The following is a 23,563-nucleotide window of genomic DNA, read 5'->3' on the forward strand; positions in this document are numbered from 1 at the left end:
AAATAACTGTGCCCAGGCCACACCCAAAGCAATATGCTTTATCAGAATCCCTGAGGAGAGGCCCCAGACATCCATGTTTTTGCAGACTACTAGATTATCTCAACATGCGGCCAAGGTTGAGTCACTGAATAGAGACAGCCATGCTTTGTGGAGCACTTTCACCGGCAGTTTCTCATTGGTGATGATATGTAGCTAATCAGCCAGCTGGGATTGGCTTAATGGAGCAAGCAATTAGAAAGTCATGGCAGTTAGGGAAAATGTTTAGAGAATTTGTGGAAACTTCAAATATAGGCTGATGTCTCTTTTCAGCGGAGTGTCATTAGCACACAGTGAGATCTCTCCCAAATTGAAGGGAAAATGAGGTTTGACCCTGGGCAGACCAACCCTAGTTAAAATGATAAGCTTGCCTAAGGACATGGGTTACCCTCACCTTGAGGCCCATCCCTCATGCCCTGCCACCTGCCCAGGGGCCCAGGAGGGTCTGTGGTACCTCAGAACTGTGCCCTGCCTCTCAGGAGTCGAAAGGTGGCAGTATTTCTTCCTACAGAAACTGACAGTCCCTTGAGAAGAGTCTTCTGAACCCATTCACACTTAGCCTCAACCAGAGGCCCCAAGCCTTTGTCCTCCCTGCTTACTGCTTTTCCCTTCCTTCTTATAGACCCAGTTCATTAAAAACATTTCTACCAAGAAAATGTCAAAGAGGATTGATTAGCAGCACACACCCCCGTTTTTACTTCTCTAAGTGCAGATATAACTTCTGATCAGAATACAGTTGGTGGGGGGAGGGGGGTGACCAGTGTGAATTGATAAAGACCCAGCAAGGAAAATTGCCGTTTTAGTTAAGGTGTGTATTATATGTAAGGTCTTTTGAAAAACTAAAAACAGTCTGCAGATCCCCATATCTGTGTCTGGAGTGTGTCAGCGTCTGGAACTAGGAATGTAATGTATGCATGGTACCTCCTTTGATAGCAGCTTTCTAACAAGGACCAGTGCTATAACCCAAAGGACTAGTCACACTGGGGGACATTGAGGCACTGGGACAGCCTGAGGGAAAGATACAGAGACCCCTTAAATCACTGCACCTCATAGACAACCACCGACTATACCCTCCCAAGACCCAGCTGTGACCCCAGAACTAAGCAATCACATTGCCATTCCACGTGATGTCTACAGCAGGCTGTTCTTTATCGTGTACAGTAGTGGGCGCCTGTCATTTATGTCCTCTTGCCAGCCCAGCACCCCACCCCTATTCTGATGGGAGAAATTGATCTTTCTTTGGGAAACATTTTCCCCAATTCTGAAGTCCCCATGGTTGCCACAAGGCTGCCTCTTGCTCTCTTGGCATCAGGGTGGACATGAGACCTATGCCTGGTAAGACTGTTTATGGCTGTTTAGATTTATAAATCTTTTAGTTGTGAGAAACAAAGTTAGGTTGAACTCGTATCCTCCAGTATAGAGCGGGAAAGAATGCTTTGAACCACGGAAGCTCTCTGCTGTTCGTTTCTGAGGTAGGAACATTGTATTCAGCATAGCATAGTGCCACCTAATGGTTGTGGGCAGAGCAGTCCCTGCCCCAGACAGACCTCCAGGTGCTGTAATTGGGATGGTTCTTCGAGCCTCACATATACTCACGGTGAGCAAATAGGGGTGTTCTTTTTTTCTTTATACATCTCCCAGTTCATAAAACCAGAAGAAATAGATAGAAATAAGGTATCAGGGATCCCTGGGTGGTGCAGTGGTTTAGCGCCTGCCTTTGGCCCAGGGCACAATCCTGGAGAACCGGGATCAAATCCCACGTCGGGCTCTCGGTGCATGGAGCCTACTTCTCCCTCTGCCTATGTCTCTGCCTCTGTGTGTGTGTGTGTGTGACTATCATAAATAAATAAAAAAAAGAAATAAGGGATCGCCATTTTGCAAAAATAATGGATGTAGATAGACAGTGGTCCTGAACAGCTGCTGAAAGCATCAGGTGAAAAGCTGGTGGGGGAAAAGGAGTGTGGTATCAGTGCAGAGACAGAAAGTAGGCTAATGGAGCAGAAGAGAAAATCCTGGAATGGAGCCACACGTCACGATCACCTTATTACAGCAAAGACCCCACAGCAACATACCTACTGCAGGGCAGGAGCAAAAGACAGGTTGTGCACCTGGCCTCCCTCCTCATGCTACATATAGAAATCATTTCCAGATGGATCATGGACCAAAATGTGAAAATGAAAACAATGAAGCTTCCAGGAGAAAATCCTCATGACCATGAGGCAACCAAAGATGATGTTACCCAAGACACAGAACACTAGCTACAAAAGAAAATAGTGGAAAAATTGGATGGATTCCATTAAATTTAAGCACTACTGTTTGTCAAAAGACACAAAGGAGAGTGGAAAATGCAAGACAGAGAGTGGACAGAGAGTCGTGTGATACATGCATCCGACAAAGGACTCACAGCCAGAATGCCTCACTACTGCAAGCCAATAAGAAAAGATCGACCCAATTGTTTGAGCAATAGACTTGATGAGAGATTCGTTTTATAAACAAAGAAGATGTACATAGCCAATAATCACAGAAAAGGCACTCAGCATTATTCATTTTCAGGATAATACACACTAAAACCAGAATCAGGTGCCCCCTACACACTCACTAGAATGGGTGAAATAGGGCAGCCCTGGTGGCGCAGCGGTTTGGCGCCGCCTGCAGCCTGGGGTGTGATCCTGGAGACCCAGGATCGAGTCCCACATCGGGCTCCCTGCATAGAGCCTGCTTCTCCCTCTGTCTGTGTCTCTGCCCCTCTCTCTCTGTGCCTATGAATAAATAAATAAAATCTTTAATAAAAAATAGAATGGGTGAAATTGAAAAGACAAATAAATGAAAATACCAAGAGTTGGTGAAGCTGCAGAGTAACTGGAACTCCCATCCCCTGCTGGCAGGAAGTAAATATGGTACTGCCATTTTGGATCTGTTCGACAGCAATGCTGAAGGCTAAATATAAATATATTCTCTGAGCTCTTCCCCTCCTAGGTACGTGACTATGGAATTGAGTCATATATGCACCAGGAGACATTTTTATAGCGGATTTACTTAGAATACTGAAAACTAGAAACAGCCCAACCATTCCTCTGCTGATAGGTAAATAAATTATACAGTAGTGTATCTATTCAGTGGGATTATTCTGAACAATATAAAAGAACAAACCACTGATAAAAGGTGGATGATTCTCACATGGATAATGTTAAGTAAAATAAGCCAGAAGCAAAATAGTAGGATTCAATTTATACAAAATTCAAAAACAGACCAAAGAAATTTATGATGCCCAAAATGAGAACAGAGATCATCTTTGAGTTATTGATGATATTGATGAGAAGTCTGAGGGAGGCCTAGGAGGCTAATTGTGGTCTGCATCTTGATCTGAATGATGGTTAAGAGGCATATGCATTTGGAAATTAACTAAAATATATACTTACCATTTGTGGACTTAATTGTAGGTACATTATACTTTATTTAAAAAACTGATTTCGGACTTAATTATGAACTGATCAAGCTGGCATTCCAGCACAATGATTAATCCTAAAATCACAAAAACAAGGAACAACTTGATATTTTGTGCCTGATTTCCAACAAAGTATACTTGTAAAGTATCCTTGTCTTAAAGAATATGTAATTCTTTTGAAGCTGTGGAGCTAACTCTCAGTTTATAGGAAATAAGGGAGAGAAACATGTTAAATGATTCACAGAAATGCAATGAATGAGAACAACCCAGGACATGGGGCTCTCTACAGGAAAGATGACCCCATTTTCTCAACAAATAAATTGCCAAGAAAAAAAAAAAAAGAGCAAAGAGGAACCTATAGATTAACATAAACTTTTAAGACATATAGACCAATTACAATGTGTGGACTTTACTTGGATGTGGATTTGAAAATGTCAGCTGTAAGAAAATGTCTGAAACAATCTGGGAAATTGGAACAGTGACTAGAAATTCAATTATATGAATATAGTAATATTTATTTTAGATGTAATAATTATACTGTGTTTATTTTTTAAAAAAATCCCTTAGCTCCTTGAGAAATGGTTGATCTCAGAACTGGTGCAGGGAAGATACAAGATGAGTCTGGAACACCTTGTGGTTCCAGAAAGTAAGAAAGTACTCAAAAAAGAATGGAGGTCTGATGGAACTCCTAAGGGCCAACACCAGAACAATTTCAGCAACAAAATAAAGATTGATACTATTGGATTTTAGATCATCGAGCAAAGTGAACATGTGTAAGTCTAAATGGACTTATAAATAAATAATAAGATAAAAGAGGTAAGCAAATAAGTCAAATGCCAGAGAAAAGGCAGCTCTCTCTTACAGTAGAATGTTGGAGAGAGGGAAGTGGAAAATCAATTCGACAAACAGCACAGTAACCATTGTTGCAGGCAGAATCCACCAATAGATCCTAAAGCCAATGGGTGAAACTTTGAGGAGAGAAGGCATTTGCAGAGTTCCAGAGTATCTCTCCCAAGATAGTAACTACAAGGAAAAGATAACTATACAGTGAAAAAAAAATGCAAGGCACCATCTTAAAAGGTGATCAAGGCCAACATGACCAGCAATAAGACAGTTCAGCATCGTGAACCCCTACAGGGATGGACAGTCCTTCTGTGGTTTTCTAGCCAAAATGCATAACCTCATTCTCAATCATGAGAAAGCATCAAACCCAAATGAAGGGACATTCCGCAGTTTGTATTTTGTAATAACTTCTCAAACTGTGAATGGAGACCATGGCTACTGTCTACAGGTGCGTTCTATATTTTATATTCTACAAAATAACTGACCAGTACTCTTCAAAAGTGTCAAGATTGGGGCACCTGCGTGGCTCAGTCAGTTAAGCATCTGCTTTGGCTCAGCTCATGGTCTCAGGGTCACGTCCCATGTCTGGCTTCCCCACTCAGCAGGGAATCTGCTTCTCTCTTACCTTCTGCCTCTCCTCCTGCTCATGTTCTTTCTCCCTCTCTCTCTCTTTCTCTCTCAAATAAATATATAAAAATCTTTTTTAAAAAAAAAGTGTCAAGGTAAAAAAAAAAAAAAAAAAGGAAAGACTGAGGACCTCTCACAGACAAGGAGACTAAGGAGCCAAGACAAGTCAGTGCAAGGCAAGGTCCGAGATTGGATCCTGGACCAGAAAAAGGACATTGGTGACATTTGACTGGTGACATTGGACTAGGTCTGTAGTTGAGTTAATAGTATTGCCCCCGTGTTAATTTCCTGGTCCTGATCACATACTATGACTAGGAGAGGTGTTCGTATCAGGGGAAGGTGAGTATGCTGGGGAACTCGCCGTGTTGTGTTTGCAATGATTCTGCACATCTAAAATTTGTTCAGAATGAAAAGTTTTATTCAGAGAGAACCCTTACATTTTAGAGATAAATAATGAAATACTCTCATGGATTGTTTTAAGACCAAGTCCGTCTTTGAACATACCCAACACTCATCACCAGTTTTCATGGCAAATACTAGATGAGGTGGTTGTTCCCTGGAAATTTTCAGCCCTGGGTCCTGAATAAAACTAATAGGGCGCCATATCAGAGTATAGAATCCAGGGCGGAGGCGTAGCTAGGAGAGCAGAACGTGCCAGTTGATCATTGCCTCCAGTCAGGTGACCCGTGGGCCCAGTGCTTGGGCTCATTGACACCATTTGCTTTAATTAAAAGAATCCGCCCAGGTGGAGCATTCCCCTAGCCTCTGAGGCCCTCACCATTACCTGTTGCTTGGGCTTGGACACCACGAGAGGTTGCAGTGTGAGGGCCAATGGGACCATCTGATTTCTCTTCCAACAGGAACGGAGGAGGCCGCAGTGGGACATTCTGCGCCATCAGCATCGTCTGTGAGATGCTCCGGCACCAGAGGACGGTGGATGTCTTCCATGCAGTGAAGACACTGAGGAACAATAAGCCCAACATGGTGGACCTCCTGGTAGGACCCTCACTCTGGCCTGCTGAACCGGGTGTCTTCCCACTTGGCTGGCGTAGTTGGCGGTAAAACTGATTCCTGGGCGAGGAGACTCGTCTGCAGAAGCATAGTGGAATCACTGTGCTTGCAAGGGCCTTCCTCCCTCCCCTCTCTCACTTGGCTTTTCACAGGGTGACTTCACCTCCACACACTGGCACTGTGGAAAGAGGCGAGACTCACAAGTGAACATCCTTATTAATTTCCCTTCCTGGCAGTGCCTTCCACATGGCTAAGCGCTTAGTCTTCACGGGGAAGACATAATCACAGCACACCAAGTGCCAGATTTTCTTTTTTTTCTTTTTTTTTTTTAGATTTTCAAATTATATATTTTATAAATAGCTTAATCATCTAATATTTATCAAAGCTGTGAATTTTAGTTTGACATTGGAATATTGCATTTAAGTCTAGTGGCCATATCCCAGATGAGGACGAAGGAGCCAAGAAAGAAAAGATTAGGGGCAATTATTAGAGTATTTCAGGAAATCTTTCTTGTGTGCAGCTATTTAAATGCCAACCACCGCGACTTGCAAGTCGTAGAATAGCTTAAAGGGGGGAGCTTTCAGATTCAGTGTTTGTACCTCTCTGTTGATGGAAGAAGGATCTGAAGGAAACGATGGGACAATCCCAAAGTCAGGAGAACAGCCTGGGGTAGGGAGAGGGAGGAAGACATGGCTGGTACCACAGGCCTGGAAAGCCTATATGGCCTGGCCCTCAGCACTGTGGCAGTGGGCTTCAAATCTAACGTATAAGAAAGGGACTAAAGAGAGAGTGGAGCTTCGAGCCAAAGTTGAGAAAGTCGCCGTGGTCCCAGTCATCACAGTGCCCCAGGCACCATTGCCAACCCACTCCTGGGACACATCCTCCTTCGCCCAAGTCACTGTCCTGGAGCATTTGCTTCCCCCAGGTACACATGTCCTGCTTGATGGGTTATTCTGTTTCCAAGAAGCAGGGTGCTGCCCAGGGAATTTGGTGGAGGGGCTCTGTTTGGTCAGGTGCCGACTTCCAGAACCATCAGCAGTTAGTACCTTGGCTTCTGTGGAAAAGGACCATGCCCTCCAGACTGCTGACCTCTCCTCCCCGCCCTAGGGGATGCCCAGGAAAACCCAAAATCTACTCTCAGCTCTGCTACTCATTCAACTCAAGTGACCTCAGACAAAGTAACCTGGCAATTCACGTCTCCTTGAGCCAGTCACTTAGCTTTCCTGACCCCAAGTCCTGTAAACCAGGGATAACGTTGGCTGGTTGACATGATCCCACTAGACAGTATATGTGAGAGTGTTTTGGCAACTGCAAAGGTGAGAAAGTGGTTCTTGAGAGTGCAGGTGTTTACTGGGCATCCTGTAGCCAGCAGGTACATATGAGCTGGTTGGGTGAGGAGGATGAGGTGGCATGATGACAGCTAGCAGCTGTCATTCACATGGTGCTTAGTATGTGCCAGGCCACACACACAGTGGCTTTTACAGAGGCGCAGATTTCAAGTGAATAGGCTAAGGCTGGCTGGCATGTCCCGTGTGCAGGCATCCCTAGAGCCAGCCCCTCCCAGAGGCAGAGAACTGTCTCACTCCTTGGGGTCACCCGTGAATTTGGAAGAGTTGTACCAGAATCCTCCGTCTTCGGGGCTGCGTGGGGGCAGTTGAGATAGGGCAGCTGGGCCATCAGAGGTGGCCTGAGTTTAAGACAGATAAGAAGGGTGGCTCAGTGGTTAAGCATCTGCCTTTGGCTCAGGGAGCCTGCTTCTCCTCTGCCTGTGTCTCTGCCTCTGTCTGTGTGTGTCTCATGAATAAATAAATAAAATCTTTAAAAAAAAAAAAAAGATAAGGTGGGCAGAAGATGGAAGCAAATACCTAAGTTAAAATATTCTGACTTCAGTGGCATTTAACCTCTGGGATTCAGGGACAGATGTGTAGCTTCCAAACTTTGGTTGGTAGTTGGGCAAAGCTGACCTTGATGAAAAAAATACATGTATCATTTCCCTCTCACCGCAGCCGGAATTAAGCAAGTCATTAGTAATAGACCCTTCCAGGGCTTTCCACTAATGGCTCTGGCTGTAGCTTTCATCACTCACGAATTTTTATGTGCAGAAACAGTGCAGCTTTTTCCACATTGGTGGTACAGACTAAAGGATGGAGGTGATTCTTTGTGGACTGAATGGACGTGCAGGTGGTGGGACCAGCAGGGAGCCCACTGTTCTATAATAATTTAGGCGTTTCTGTGATTAGGTTTCTCTAATAGAGAAAATAAGATCTTTGGATGCCCAAACTTCTGAGGGTCAATACCAGTTTTAGGATAAGGTCAGTACTGAAAAACATAAGGAAAGTATTTTCAGTTTCCTGGAAGAATGTCTGATACATTTGTGACAGTGATTGTTAGCAAAATAATAGGTAAAATCTGGTGACCAGAGGAACAAATGTCACAGGGCTCTTTTCAGAGGGCTTGAAGCTTCCTGAATTGAATGAGGACTCCTGACGTTTGTTTGTTTTTGCTTACAAGTACAATTTCTGTTACTTTGGTAGTCATATATGTGTACCTTGGCTGAGGGAATTAATTAATTCAGGTCCACGTGATAAAACCCAATACAATTTCATTGGGCATAGAAGACCATCTGAGGCCCGAGCCTCTCCTAAGCACAAAATGTTGTACCAGCCACTGAAAAGCACAGGGTACTGAGTCTGCCTAGCTGCATCTTCTTAGAATGATGAAATGTGTTCCAGAAAGTCCTGGAGCGCACTTCTGTGCTGGCTGGTCAGGAGGCAGAGGGGATGGGGTGTGGAGGGCCAGGGACTGGGTCCCAAAGGAGGCTCAGTCGCCGCCGCCCCCCCCCCCGCCACCTCCTCCTGGGCTGGTTAGATTCAGATGGAGTCCCCAATGCCTGAGCGCCTTTGAAGTTTCTAGGGAAATGGGCTGCTTCAACAAACATCTCCTTTCTGTTTTTGTCCTCACTGGCTTTTAGGCGTTTCCAGAGGTCCGTTTTGATTTTTTTGTTTTTTTCCCCCTAGGGCTCTGTTTGAACAGAGAAACAGCCTTTGGGGGACAGATCTTTCCTAAAGAAACATTGTCCCCTGGAAGGTGGGGGAACTCTGGCCAACATGATGGGATTTGACATACATCTGCATTGTCGAAGGTTACCAAGATCAGGATAATTAACACATCCATCACCCCGCTTAGGTTACCTACTGGACTCCTGTGAGTCTGTAGTGAGAATGCTTAAGATCTATTCTCAGCAACTTTCAAATACATAATACTGTATCACTAGTAACTGTAGTCACCCTGCCTGTACATTAGATCCCAAGAACTACTTATAACTGAAAATGTGTACCTTTGACCAACATCACCTCATTCCCCTACCCCAGCTCCTGGCAACCACCATTCTATTCTGTTTCTGTAATTGGCTTTTTTTTTTTTTTTTTTTTTTTTTAATGAAAGCGTTAAAGAATCCTAAGCTCTAGGCTCACCACAGTGGCCATGATTCAGTTGATCTGGGAGCTGGCTGCAGCAGCCAGATGTTAAAAGCACCCCAGGTAATTCTAATATGTGGTAGGGTTAAGAAGCTTAGTGCCCAGTCTAGAATGGCTCCAGCCAGGGCCATACATCAGAATTACCTGAGGCACTGTCACAAAAGCCAAGGCCCCAGACCAAGTGTGGGTGCATGTGCATGTGTATGGGTGGATGTTGGGGGCTGTGTGTAGGTATGGGTGGGTGTGCATGTGTAGGGATATGGGGGGTGCATGTATACATGTGTAGGAGTAGATTGTGGGGGTGTGTAGGTGGGGGTACATGCCATGTGCAGGGGTGGATGTGAGTGTGTGTGTGTCAGCGTGTGTGTAGGCATGAATAGTGGTGTGGGGGTGGGCGTGTGTATGTGAGCATATATATGGATGTGTGTGTGCACATGTGTGTGTGCATATGTAGGAGTGGAGGGGGAAGTAGGTGTAGGGAGGTGGATATGTGTGTGAGTATATGTATGCGACGGGTACTGTATGTGTATACATGTGTGTATGTGCATGCATAGGGGTGGGTATGTGTATGTGAGTATATGTATGTATGTGTGCACGCGTGTGCACGCATACATAGAGGTAGATGGGGGAGTAGGTGTAGGTGTGGGTATGTGCGAGTGCTGAAGTGGAGGACATAGGCCCCAGACGGGGAGTCAGAGAGGCCCAGTGTGGCCCATCTCTGGAGACACTTGAGGACATTCCACTTCCCTTGGGCCTGGGCCTGGGCCTGGGCTTGACACACAGCCTCTGGGGAAGCAGCCATTCTCCCCGAGTCCTCCTGTGGAAGTCCAGGTGTAGTCTTCCTGCACCCTGCAGAAAGTAATCTCCAGTAAAGCCCTGTGCCCTCTCCCACTGCCCCCCACCCCAGACTCTGACTTCCTTGAGTCAGGAACTGACTCAGGCAGCAGAGCTCCTGGCTTGGGGCAGGGGTCCAGGACACAGCAGGTACTGAGGGGACTCTCACCCATACAGAGCTTCCCCTCGCTACCCTTGAACCTGGGGAGGCCGTGATCACACACTGATGAGTCTCAGAAGGAAACCAGGCACAAACTTCCCTTCCTTTGAGGGAAGAACATTCTCCCTACATTTTTCAAGGCAGAGATGAAAGTAATGACGCACTCTATTGTCAGAGACACACAGCTGTCTCATTGAGGGGTGTCCCTGGCTGGGAATGTCCTGGGGACATTGACACAGATGGCCCCACTCATGATTATTGGCACACTGGGGACCACTTGACCTTCCGGCCAGGGCCATCAGTCAGGGTTTTTTCCAGACTGTAGGACCTGTCAGTCCAGGACCCAGGTGAAACTGTGAAATTTGTTTCAGGTTCAAAGAGCAGGCGCATCCAGGAGAGGAGGGTTGCCCAGGTGAACTGTGCATACTGCTCTCTGAATCGTGTCAGAGATTCCCACTCGCAGGCAGCATGGGAACTGCGAGTGCCCAGGGTGACCGCAGGGCCCCTGGTTCCTCAGACACAAGGCAGCATGTGCTGAGACGGGCACAGCTCAAGCCCTTCAGGAAGCTCCCCAAAGCCACTTGCAGGCCTTGCAGCCTCGTGATGTACTCCCTGAGTGAACAGCAGTGTGGGGAGGTGGGGAGCTCTAAAACATAACCTCGCTTTTAGATGCCTCTTTATTTTTTATTTATTTTTTTAAAGATTTTTAAATTTATTTATTCATGAGAAACACACAGAGAGAGAGAGAGAGGCAGAGACACAGGCAGAGGGAGAAGCAGGCTCCACGCAAGGAGCCTGATGTGGAACTCGATCCCCAGTCTCCAGGATCACACCCTGGGGTGCAGGCGGCACTAAACCGCTGCGCTAAACTGGGGCTGCCCTAGATGCCTCTTTAGATGTCACTTTGCCATCTTCATGAGAACCAGAGGTGGGTCTGCTGTGAAGGTGGGTTTGGGGGCTTTAGAGGGTTTAGACCACCTTGGTTCCCACCCTACCCAAGGATGACCTCTGCTCGTGTTTGGGCTTTGCATGCCCCAAAGCCAGCTGATGTTGCCCAAATCAGGAGAATGTGGGATCCAGGCAGAAATGTTCTTTTTTTTCCCCCGGAACCACAGGGATAGCTCATGTGGCTTAATTATACCTTCCAAAGCAAGTAGCTGAGAGAGGAAACTGCAGAAGACAGGCCTGTACCTGGTGATCAAGGGTAATCAGTTGCTTTCCAGCATTTCCTGGGGTGCTTGGGGGAGGCCACGCAACAATTTATGGTCTTCCTTCTCCTTCCCTTTATTTTGCTGATTCAGAAACCAGTCATCACAGAATCTACTGGGATTGACAGTTTGCTTAGGAGGGATAAGATGATAGCGAATTCATTTTGAAAATTATAGTCATGCCTGGGACAGGGCAGCTTCAGTGATTCTAACATAGCAACCCCTTCAGTGAAGCCCACAATCCTTTTAGGGGTTGTGGCTGGAGGCCAGTCGCTATATGACCCTCTAGATGCATGTTCATATGTTACAAACCATCAAAAGGATGGTTTGTAGTAGTCACCAAAATTGCACAATTAGGTTTATGCGAGACCATGTTTATGCAATAAGTAATTGTATCTCTCAGATTTCCATGAAAAACATTGTCTCTGTGAAGGAAACAGAAGAACAGGATTGACCACTTCAAAGCCAACATTTCAGCCCAGGCATCTGACAACATGGCCTTTTAGAATTTTGAAATACAAATGGTTTCTTTTAAATATTTTGAAAATAAAAGTATCAAATCCTGAAATATGGATCAGAAATCTTTGATAGATGCATGTTCAGTTCTCTTGGGCATATACCTAGGAGTGGAGTTGCCGGGTCATCAGCCAATTCTTCTGTTTAACCTTTTGATGACCTGTTGGATGATTTTCTTTTCTTTTTTTTTCTTTTTATTTATTTAGTTTTATTGGAGTTCAATTTGCCAACATATAGAATAACACCCAGTGCTCATCCCATCAAGTGCCCCCCTCAGTGCCCGTCACAGTCACCCCCACCCCCTGCCCACCCTCCTTTCTACCATCCCTTGTTCATTTCCCAGAGTTAGGAGTCTCTCATGTTCTGTTTCCCTTTCTGATGATATTTCCCACTCATTTTTTTCTCCTTTCCTCTTTATTCCCTTTCACTATTTTTTATATTCCCCAAATGAATGAGACCATATAATGTTTGTCCTTCTCTGACTGACTTATTTCACTTAGCATAATACCCTCCAGTTCCACTGTTGGATGATTTTCTGAAGTGGCTACACCTTTCACATTCCCACCAGCAGCATATGAGGTTCCAGTTTCTCCTCGTCCTTACCAACACTTGTTACTCTCTTCTTAATCCTAGCCATCCTGGTGGATGCTACTGATATTTTCATCTTGTGGCACTTCTAGTATGTTGAAATGGTCTGTTTGCTTCCTGTCTTCCCCTCCAGATCGTAAAGTCCCAAAGAACAAAAGCTGTATCTTAAAATCCCTGGTCTCCAGCCTTCAATATTTATTGGGTTGAATCAAATGCTGCTAAACCCATATTTTGTTATCATTTACATATACGGCCAACGTTTGACACTCCCAACTGAATGTCACGTTCTGTGCTACAGACTGGTGTATTACATGCAAAGGGATAAAATATGGCTCTTTGTCTTCAAATAAACAGATTGGACTAGTGGGACATTCAGAGAACAAAATGTAGGTGAAGACAAGAAGACTGCAATGACTAATTAAGAGGCACATATCCAAAAGATGGAAATTTAGTTTTAATTAATTAACTCAAAGTAAGTGATCCATTTCCTTGGTTTCAGCCATTGTGTTGGGTAGTGAGACAGTGGTGCGCACACTTAACAACTTGTGAAAGCTTATCTCTTATGGAGATGGGAAGAGAGCCTTCTAGATGCTGAGCCACTCTGTCTCAGCTGCCAGGCTGCTGCCAGGTGGCAAATAGAAGCATCCTCAACTGCTGTGTCCCTCTGCTTGGCTCAGAGACCACACTAAGATGAGCGTCCATTAGCACACCACACAAACACAAGTGCAAATGCCCTCTCCTACCACCTGAGATCCCACCAGGGCCAGAACCTCAGGCAGGTCTCCCTCAGGCCAAGGTCCATGATCTAAGAAAGCTGTGCTCAAGAAAAATTACTTTGCTGCCTGATTAACAACTGACATGTGGTTCCCAGAGGGAATCCAACACTTCCCCTCTGGGCCTTTTGTTACATGGTTCCTCTACCTGGAATGCCTGTAGGTACCTGCTGCCTCTTACAGGTCCTCCCTAGGAAGTTATGCTCCCTCCCCTTCTGCGCCCAGGTTGGGGGACCATTTGGGGGCCCTGCTCCGTGCCGAGCCTTGTTATCATTGGGTACTGGTCTCAGTCAGACCATGGAATTCTCAAAGTCAGGGACCAGGTCAAGTACTTGGTACTTAAGAGGTGCTTGTAAATTCTCACAAAATGGAAGACATCAAGGGTATAGCTGGGCCAGGAGTGACGCATTTATATGTTGAGGACCTTGTATGAGTGAATCACAAAATATTTCTCCCAGACTTTGGGGAAAGTCTTTTTTTTTTTTCCTTCTACTTCTTGATTGATTTTCCCATACTCTGTATTCGGGACGTTGATGTACAGGTAAACATTTATGTGTGGACAAATCTATATATGTGTTCCAGTTGTCCAGAACTTTCCAGGAATTCTAGAAGAGGTAGATGTCAAAATACCTTTCATCGGGAAACAACTTGTGGGGAATGTCTCCAGACAGCAGATGTTTGTGGCTCCCAACCGTGACTTTCTGATTCATTTCTGATTCAAATCCTTCTCAGTTTGATTTCTTCCAATTAAAACCCTAACCTGGCATAATTGCTCTAACAGCACCAGCATTTGGATATCACATAGCTGACATCTTCTCCCTTCCGCTTTCTAGGATCAGTACAAGTTCTGCTATGAGGTGGCCCTGGAATACTTGAATTCTGGCTGATGGCATAAACAGCGCTGCAAACCAACCCTTTCATCCCACAAAGCCAAGACGTTCCATGGTATTTGTGTAGATGAGATGAAGACTTCTCAATATGCTTATTTTGCTTTGCATAATTGGCTCTTTTTAAGAGCCCAAGAAAGCGTTTATGAAACTGCTTTGCACTGCCCAACTCCCAGCAATGCTGCTGCCTGACAGAAGCACACACACAGCAGAGTCATCAAATACTGTCCTCCTCGGCATCGGCTTGTTAGAGCAGCGTAGACATCTGGTCAACCCAAGAGCACAATTATATTCTTATGAAGGAATTTGTACCTTTGGGGTATTATTTTGTGGCCCGTGAACCCTTTGTTATTGTTACAGCTGAGTGTACATTTTTGTTTTGTGGAGAATGCTACCTGGCATTATGATAATATATTATTTTAGTTAATATTTGTATTTTAACATGTTGCATAATATAAGCTTCTGTACCTTTCCAAGACTAACAGATAAACGTATAACGAACAAAGATACGCTGTATGAGTTGTTGTTTCTATCAGATTTGTATTGTTTCCAAGGGAAAAAGCTTGGGAAGAAGTCAGTTCAAAAATGCAAAGCTCAATGATGAGATTCACAGATCCAAAGCTTCTCCCTTTGTTTATATTGTAAATATTTTTGATTTCATCAAATTATTTATTCATTAAAAGAAATTTTTGTGAAGCACAGTGAGTGACAATCATTTTTATGAAGCGCAGGAAATGATTGATTGATTGTATGACGTGACCTTGTGTGAATTCTTCCTCAATAAATAAAGAGCGTGACCAGTCTTGCTGTATTCCTGGTGTCCCAGCGCCCCGGCGACGGGGGCAGCTCCGGTCACCGCAGGCCCCTGGCAGACAGATGGGGTCTGTTGGCCTGGAGCAGGTAGGGTTGGGATTTTTGAGAGAGAACTGTCCGTGAGACATCCTGGCCCATTCTGGGAGCCTCCCTGGCGGGGGAGGAGCTGCCTGCCCCCTGACCTGGTGGGCACAACTGTTCCAGAGTGCGAGAGGCCAGTCCCAGGGCCGTGACTTGGGACGACCAGGACGACCTCTTCCTTTCGCTTTTTTGTCTTGTCAGTGGGGTAACCTCTGTCCTCTCCAGGCTTCATTCAAACCTGAAACTTGCTGAGAGAACACTTTCTGAGGGGTTAAAGGATCAGGACACAAAGCTGTGTTTAAGCAGGACACAAAGCTGAACAAGACAGTCCCTGGCCGAGAGAAAGATCATGCAGAGTGGTCTGCGCCTCGCTCCTCAGGGCCTCTGGCTGATTCTGAGGGAGGAAGTGAGGCCATGCACTGACTCTATGAGTTCAAACTGAGTTGTGGGCTATGTTAAGTGACTTCCAACCGACAATGAGGGTGAACTTTTATCAGACACCCAGTTCTGCATCCGAAACTATGCAGGGTGCTTTCCCAACAGGCAGCCACTCCCCCCTGCGACAGTGATGGAACCGTCTTACAGCCCAAGAGACTCAGGTTGGAAGACATCAAATACTTGTCTGGTCTGTGCCAGGTGCCTCCAGGCCTGGGGAGGCAGAAGGATGGCAGTGGAAGCACCCTTGATACAACACAGTGAAAGGAAACTCCATTCCTGCTGAGACAGGGAGATACAGGACCCATCACCCCCTCCGGAAAATGGGGAGGCTTGACAGGAATTCCTGCCTGCTCTGAGGACCCTGGTGAGTAGGGACAACAAGAGTAGAGGTTGTCTGCCCAGGGGACTGAGGTTGACACCTGCACCTTAGGCCTGCAGTGCTTTGCTGAGCTGTGAGGACACGATCGCTATGCCCTGATGAGGGATTGCCCAGCACCCCTGAAGGAGATGGGATGCCACAACCAGGAGAGCAGGCCAGCACTGAGCTGGGCATCCAGACTAAATGCCTCACCACTGGGCTCCTCCCATACACTGTCCTCTCACCATCCCCACGCAATTCTCTTCAATTAAACTCCTAAAATGTTAAAAACTGCTCTTTGCATACCTCTTCAAAATGGCTTCCCCCAGATACAGGACTAGGGATGACATGCGGAAAGCTGTACCCACTGTGGGCCAGCCAGCCTGTGACAGGTGGGGAAGCGTGATGCCCTCAGTTCTCTCCTACAGGGTCATGGCTTGGGTCTTCATGCCCTAAGCCAAAAGATAAGCCACCTCCGCCTGGCACAAAAGTGGCTTGAGATTTGGGAGTCTGACAATTCACCCCATTTTGTAGGGATCAAACCCCATCTCATATTGAGGCCAGTAGTTTCCTCTAGACTTTTGAGTCTCTCAAATTTTCTTTCTTTCACTTGGTTTCACTTCTTAGCAGAAATAGTGATAGAAGAAAAGGGACATTGTGTGGGTTTTTCTGATTTCCCATGAGGCCTTGCAGCATGGTTGAGATTCTCATTCCTTTCAGCACACAGAGTAAGTCTCTGCCCCTTGCCAAGGAAAGAAGTATCCCTTGGCTCAGCATCCCTTCTCTTTCTTCTCTCAGTACTCTGGGTTCTTCTCTACAGTGGCATCCTCAGCCTCCCAGACTATCGACACCTGCAAAGGCTGGAGACACAGGAAATCCTGCCCCCAGCTTCCTGACATGGTCCTGCTCAGGAACTACTTAACAGAATTCAGTGTACAGGCTAAAGTGGCTTTGCAATATGTGGCTTCACTGAACTTATTTCCTAAATTCCCATTCTCTCCGTACTTCCAATTAGCTGAGCCCCAGGGGCCATTTTGTGCAAGATTCAGAAGCAGAAATGAGGCAGCAGCTGTATGGTTTTCACACTCAAAAGGTGAGAACAGCTGCAGCCACACCACTGCCATGTGCCAACAAGGTGAACCAGCTGGTAGTCAGTAACAGTGTGGATGAGCTGCCCACCAGCACTCTCCTTGTTATCCTTCTGGCTTATGCTTGTGGTCTGGATCCAAACTCATACCCTATTTTTAAGTTTTGTGAAGACATCCCAGTTCCAGGTACAAAAATCATCATTAGTTATCTACTGCTGAAAAACAAATGGTTCTAAAATGAAATGTTCAAAATACCAATAAATACTTAAGATCTCATGCATTTTCTATGGGTCAGAAATTCAGGAGTAGCCTATCTGGGTGATCCTGGCTCTAAGGTCACTCGCTAAGGGACTCTTCCAATGTTGGGTCAGGGATGCAGTCTTCTGAGATCCTAAAGGGTGGAGGGGCCCGACTTCCAAGATGGCTCACTCACACACCTGGCAAGTTGATGCTGGCTGTTGGCCAGAGGTTCGATTCCTTTCCATGTGAGCCCTTATACTTATGCAAGCTGTATAAGTGTCCCTGCAGCACGGGGGCCAGCCTCTCCCAGTGATCCAAGATGGAACAAGGCAGAACCCAACAGTTCTTTTATGACCTAACCTTGGAAGTCTCATTCTCTGCCATCTCCACAATATCCTATTGGTTATAAAGGTCAACCCTATTTAGTACAGAAGGAAATGCATAAGGACACGAATCCCAGGATGTGAGAATACTTGGAGGCCATCTGAGAAGTTGGCCACCACCTGCCATCTTACCTATCCTACAAAAGGTCAGTTTTAGAGAAATTCATCCAATACTTCTAATCCCAGACAAGCTAGAGTAACAAAGACCAGATTTACCCACCTACCCAACTAACTGGGAGAAAACATATTTAAAAAAAGAAAAATGCTTTCTTTACTTTTTTTTTTTTTTTTAGAGAGAGGAAAAAAATCACAAGTGTGGGGGGAGGGGCAGTGGGAGAAGGAGAGAGAAAATCTTAAGCAGGCTGCACGCTCAGCATGGGGCCTGGTATGGTGCTCAGTCTCACAACCCTGATACCATGACCTGGGCTGAAATCAAGAGTTGGATGCTTAGCCACCTGAGTCACCCAGGCGCTCCTAAAACAATGCTTTTCAAGACATTGGACATCAACTAGTAAAGGAAAAATAGAAAGCAAGTTAAGTGCACCCTAGAATTGCACCAGTTTATAGCCTGGAGAGACTTTCCAGACAATGGGGGCAGGCAGGGGAAGCCAGGTGTAGCCCAGTGTTTTCCCTTTGAAACAAGAGTTCTCTTATTTGATCTGACAGTTTCCAAAAATCAAAGTGGCTAGTTTTTAGAGCAGGGCAGCAGAGATGAGAGAGCTGTATAAAGAGTTCTGAACATCTGCAGAGATCCCCCATCGAGTCTTCCATTAAGAGCTGATAATATTAAGCATGGAAGAAAATTATCTGAGGCCAAAGAGAGAACCACCCCAAAATTAGAGGGAACAACAATTGGAGTTCACACACAGCCATATTAGCTCCTGTTCCCACTGGATAGAGCACCCAGAAAGATTTGGCCTCAGTAAGTGGCGCAAAATTATCTCTAGACTAAACACAGCTGTAATCCTGCCTAGCAAGGCAATAACTGAAAGGATCAAACTGTCTCCAAGTAACTTAACTGCATCGCAGAACAAAGCTCAAGAATATTTATTGAAATACAAAAATATCCAGCACCCAAGAAAGTAGAATTAACAGTGTCTGGCAAGCAATCCAAAATTACTAAGAACACAAAACAGGAAAGCTGGAAAACATGACACATTAAAAAAAAAAAAAAGGAGGGGGGTGGGAAATCAACCAGTCAAAACTCACCCAAAGATAACAGGGATGATAGAATTAGTAGACCAGTACGTTAAAGCCCTAATTTTATAATATGATTCTAGATGATCAAGAAACTAAAGACTTAGCAGATTTAAACTAAAACATGAAAGATATAAAAAAAAGATATAAACCGAACTTCAAGAGATGAAAATCACAAAACCTGAGATAAAAAGTATATCAGTGGGATTAATAGCAGATTAGAATGCAGAAGAAATTAGTGGACTTGAAGACACTGATAGGAACCATTCAAAATAAAATACAGAGAGAAAAGATTGAACAAAATTGAACAAAGCATCAGTGAACTATTGAAGTCTCCCCAGAGCAGGGCAATAGAGGGACAGAAAAAATATTTGAAAAGGGGCAAAATTTTCCAAATTTGATAGAGATCATAAAGGCACAGATCCAAGAAGCTCAATAAATCTCAAGCATCAGAAACATAAAACTACACTGTCATACATCATAATCAAATTGCTAAAAACCAATGACAAAAAGAAAATCTAGAAAACAGCCAGAGAAAAAATATATTGCAAGTAGAGAAAGACACAAACTTTAGCAGACTTCTTTTTGGACACAACAAAAGGCAGGAAATAATAGAGCTATAATTTAAAGTACTGCATGGATTAAAAGCTGTCAACCTATAATTCTATACCCAGTAAGACTATTTCCCAAAACAAAGGTAAAATAAAAATGCTTTCTGATGTATGAAAACTGAAAAAATTCATCGGAAGACTCATGAGTACAAGAAATGAGTCAAGAGTGGCTTCACCAGTTCACATTCCCACCAACAGTGCAGGAAGGTTCCCCTTTCTCTGCATCCTCTCCAACATTTGTTGTTTCCTGCTTTGTTAATTTTCCCCATTCTCACTGGTGTGAGGTGGTATCTCATTGTGGTTTTGATTTGTATTTCCCTGATGGCGAGTGATGCGGAGCATTTTCTCATGTGCGTGTTGGCCATGTCTATGTCTTCCTCTGTGAGATTTCTGTTCATGTCTTTTGCCCATTTCATGATTGGTTGTTTGTTTCTTTGCTGTTGAGTTTAATAAGTTCTTTATAGATCTTGGAAACTAGCCCTTTATCTGATACGTCATTTGCAAATATCTTCTCCCATTCTGTAGGTTGTCTTTGAGTTTTGTTAACGGTATCTTTTGCTTTGCAAAAGCTTCTTATCTTGATGAAGTCCCAATAGTTCATTTTTGCTTTTGTTTCTCTTGCCTTCATGGATGAATCTTGCAAGAAGTTACTGTGGCCGAGTTCAAAAAGGGTGTTGCCTGTGTTCTCCTCTAGGATTTTGATGGAATCTTGTCTCACATTACGATCTTTCATCCATTTTGAGTCTATCTTTGTGTCTGGTGCAAGAGAGTAGTCTAGTTTCATTCTTCTGCATGTGGATGTCCACTTTTCCCAGCACCATTTATTGAAGAGACTGTCTTTCTTCCAGTGGATAGTCTTTCCTCCTTTGTCGAATATTAGTTGACCATAAAGTTGAGGGTCCACTTCTGGATTCTCTATTCTGTTCCATTGATCTATGTGTCTGTTTTTGTGCCAGTACCACACTGTCTTGATGACCACAGCTTTGTAGTACAACCTGAAATCTGGCATTGTGATGCCCCCAGCTATGGTTTTCCTTTTTAAAATTCCCCTGGCTATTGGGGGTCTTTTCTGATTCCACACAAATCTTAAAATAATTTGTTCTAAGTCTCTGAAGAAAGTCCATGGTATTTTGATAGGGATTGAATTAAACGTTAAATTGCCCTGGGTAACATTGACATTTTCACTGTATTAATTCTTCCAATCCATGAGCATGGAATATTTTTCCATCTCTTTGTGTCTTCCTCAATTTATTTCAGAAGTGTTCTACAGTTTTTAGGGTATAGATCTTTACCTCTTTGGTTAGGTTTATTCCTAGGTATCTTATGCTTTTGTGTGCAATTGTAAATGCGACTGACTCCTTAATTTCTTTTTCTTCAGTCTCATTGTTAGTGTATAGAAATGCCACTGACTTCTGGGCATTGATTTTGTATCCTGCCACACTGCCGAATTGCTGTGTGAGTTCTCACAATCTTGGGGTGGAGTACAGTATCATGTCATCTGCAAAGAGGGAGAGTGTGACTTCTCCTTTGCCAATTTGAATGCCTTTAATGTCTTTTTGTTGTCTGATTGCTGAGGCTAGGACTTCCAGTACCATGTTGAATAGCAGTGGTGAGCGTGGACATCCCTATCTTGTTCCTGATCTTAGGGGAAAGACTCCCAGTGCTTCCCCATTGAGAATGATATTTGCTGTGGGCTTTTCGTAGATGGCTTTTAAGATGTCGTTCCTCAAAGAGTTAAAAATAGATCTGCCCTACGACCCAGCAATTGCACTGCTGGGGATTTACCCCAAAGATACAGATGCAGTGAAACGCCGGGACACCTGTACCCCGATGTTTATAGCAGTGCTGTCCACAACAGCCAAACTGTGGAAGGGGCCTCGGTGTCCATCGAAAGATGAATGGATAAAGAAGCTGTGGTCTATGTATACAATGGAATATTACTCAGCCATTAGAAATGACAAAGACCCACCATTTGCTTTGATGCGGATGGAACCGGAGGGTATTATGCTGAGTGAAATAAGTCAATTGGAGAAGAACAAACATTATATGGTCTCATTCATTTGGGGAATATAAAAAATAGTGAAAGGGAATAAAGGGGAAAGGAGAAAAATGAGTGGAAATATCAGAAAGGGAGACAGAACATGAAATACCCCTAACTCTGGGAAACAAACTAGGGGTGGTGGAAGGTGAGGTGGGCAGGGGGTTGGGGTGACTGGGTGATGGGCACTGAGGTGGGCACTTGATGGGATAAGCACTGGGTGTTATTCTATATGTTGGCAAATTGAACACCAATAAAAAATAAATTTATAATAAAAAAGAAATCAGTCAAAAGTCTCAGGTAAAAATCGGCATCTATGCAAAGAAATTAAGAAAACTGGAAAGAGTAACTAATGGCTAAATGCAAAAGACCCTTTTTGTTATTATTTAAATATCTTTAAAAGATATTGGACTGTTTAAATTTTTAAAAATAATGACAATGTAGTGTGTGGTTTATAACATAGGTAGAAAGAGAGGGTATGATAACAATCATATAAAGGCAGAGAGGTGAGAAATGGAAATATACTCTGATAAGATTCTTCTAGAATACATGAAAAATGTCTATCTTCAAGAATCTTAAAGGTATTATAGTAAAGATACTATAAGCGCTGCAGCAACCACTAACATCACACAACAAGAGTTATGGCTACTAAACGAATGAAGGAGATAAAAACTGAATCATAAAAAAGACTCAATCCAAAAGAAAGCACCATATGACAAAGAAAAATGGAACAAAGAACAGATGGGACAAATAGAAAACAAAGAGCAAGATGGTAGATTTAAACTAGACTATATCAATAATCACATTAAAATGTAAATGGGCTAAATTCCCCAATTAAAAGCCAAAGATTGTCACAGACCCAACTATATGCTGCCTACAAGAAACCCACTTTGAACATGAAAGAAACCAATCCATCTGCTTCCTATAATATACCCAAGCTACTAAGGCTGGTAGGGAGAAAATCACACAATGGGTCTACTATTGCTGCTGTAAATTCTTGGGATCCATCTTTTCCTAGTAACTCTCCGCAAATAGTTCAAGACTTTCTGCACTCAAGCTACCTAGGCGGCAATAACAATAGCTTTATAACCTAGTTCCCTGGAAAAATAAATGGTCCCCTCTCACAGCTAAACCATGTCCATGTCCATTCTCCATGTCCATTCTCACTTCTTTTACCAAATTCAAAGAAAGAATCCTTCAAGAGACAGGTCCTGAGCACAGGAGCCATCATTGAAGTCCCGGGCTCAGGACTGTTCAACCGATGGACGGGTGGGAAGGATGGGCAGGTTTCTTTCCTCCCTGTTCTAGGAGCTCCTGCTCACAGATACCCTGTTCCCCAGGGGGGTTAATCAGGAAGCCTGAGCTTGTCAGACTACTCCCTTAGTAGCTCTCCCCTCCGTCCTCTTCTCCACCCCACCAAAACCAATACAACACTCCCCCAAGCACCACTCCTCTCCTCTACAGTGGCCTGCAAACTCCTTTCTGGGGTTTGATCATGGCCCTCCCAATCCACTCTCCAGGCTTTATCCAGAGGATCTTCTAGAAAGCCAAAGCAGTCCTGTCATAGCCAACACATCTGCTTAACTCTTCCCTGCCCACCCCCTTCATTGTATTCAAGGCCAAGCCCTGGCTTTTCAATCTGCTCCATGTGACCTGGTCACCTTGCCCCCCACGGTCTCCCAGTCCTCTGGGCCACCGTCCTCTTTCGTAGCCTGCCACATCTCACGTCAAAACTCTCACACACGCCGTTCCCTCAGCCTTGAAAGCCACTCCACCCTGTGACTTCTCTCCTGCACCCACTTCAGCTTCAGCTTAGTTTTAAATATTCCTCCCTCCGTGGAGCAGGATGACTCAGCTCAGGGGATGCAAGAAGCTTCATCCTATTTTTCAAATCAACTTATATCTGACTCCA

The 23,563-nt window shown here is 44.4% G+C and overlaps 1 protein-coding gene across 2 annotated transcripts in view; it reads left to right on the forward strand.

Annotated features, from left to right (window-relative positions):
* The window catches only part of PTPRM (protein tyrosine phosphatase receptor type M), a 768,694-nt gene extending 753,594 nt beyond the window's left edge, over nucleotides 1-15,100 (forward strand). For both annotated transcript variants that reach the window (XM_055323971.1, XM_055323972.1), the window contains 2 exons: nucleotides 5,812-5,947; nucleotides 14,351-15,100. In XM_055323971.1, coding sequence (XP_055179946.1) covers nucleotides 5,812-5,947; nucleotides 14,351-14,404 — 190 coding nt within the window. In that variant the 3' untranslated portion in view covers nucleotides 14,405-15,100. The remainder of the gene's footprint in view (nucleotides 1-5,811; nucleotides 5,948-14,350) is intronic.
* The last annotated feature ends 8,463 nt before the right edge of the window (nucleotides 15,101-23,563 follow it).

Source organism: Nyctereutes procyonoides, unplaced genomic scaffold (genome assembly GCF_905146905.1).
Source record: "Nyctereutes procyonoides isolate TBG_1078 unplaced genomic scaffold, NYPRO_anot_genome, whole genome shotgun sequence".
NCBI classification, from domain to species: domain Eukaryota; kingdom Metazoa; phylum Chordata; class Mammalia; order Carnivora; family Canidae; genus Nyctereutes; species Nyctereutes procyonoides.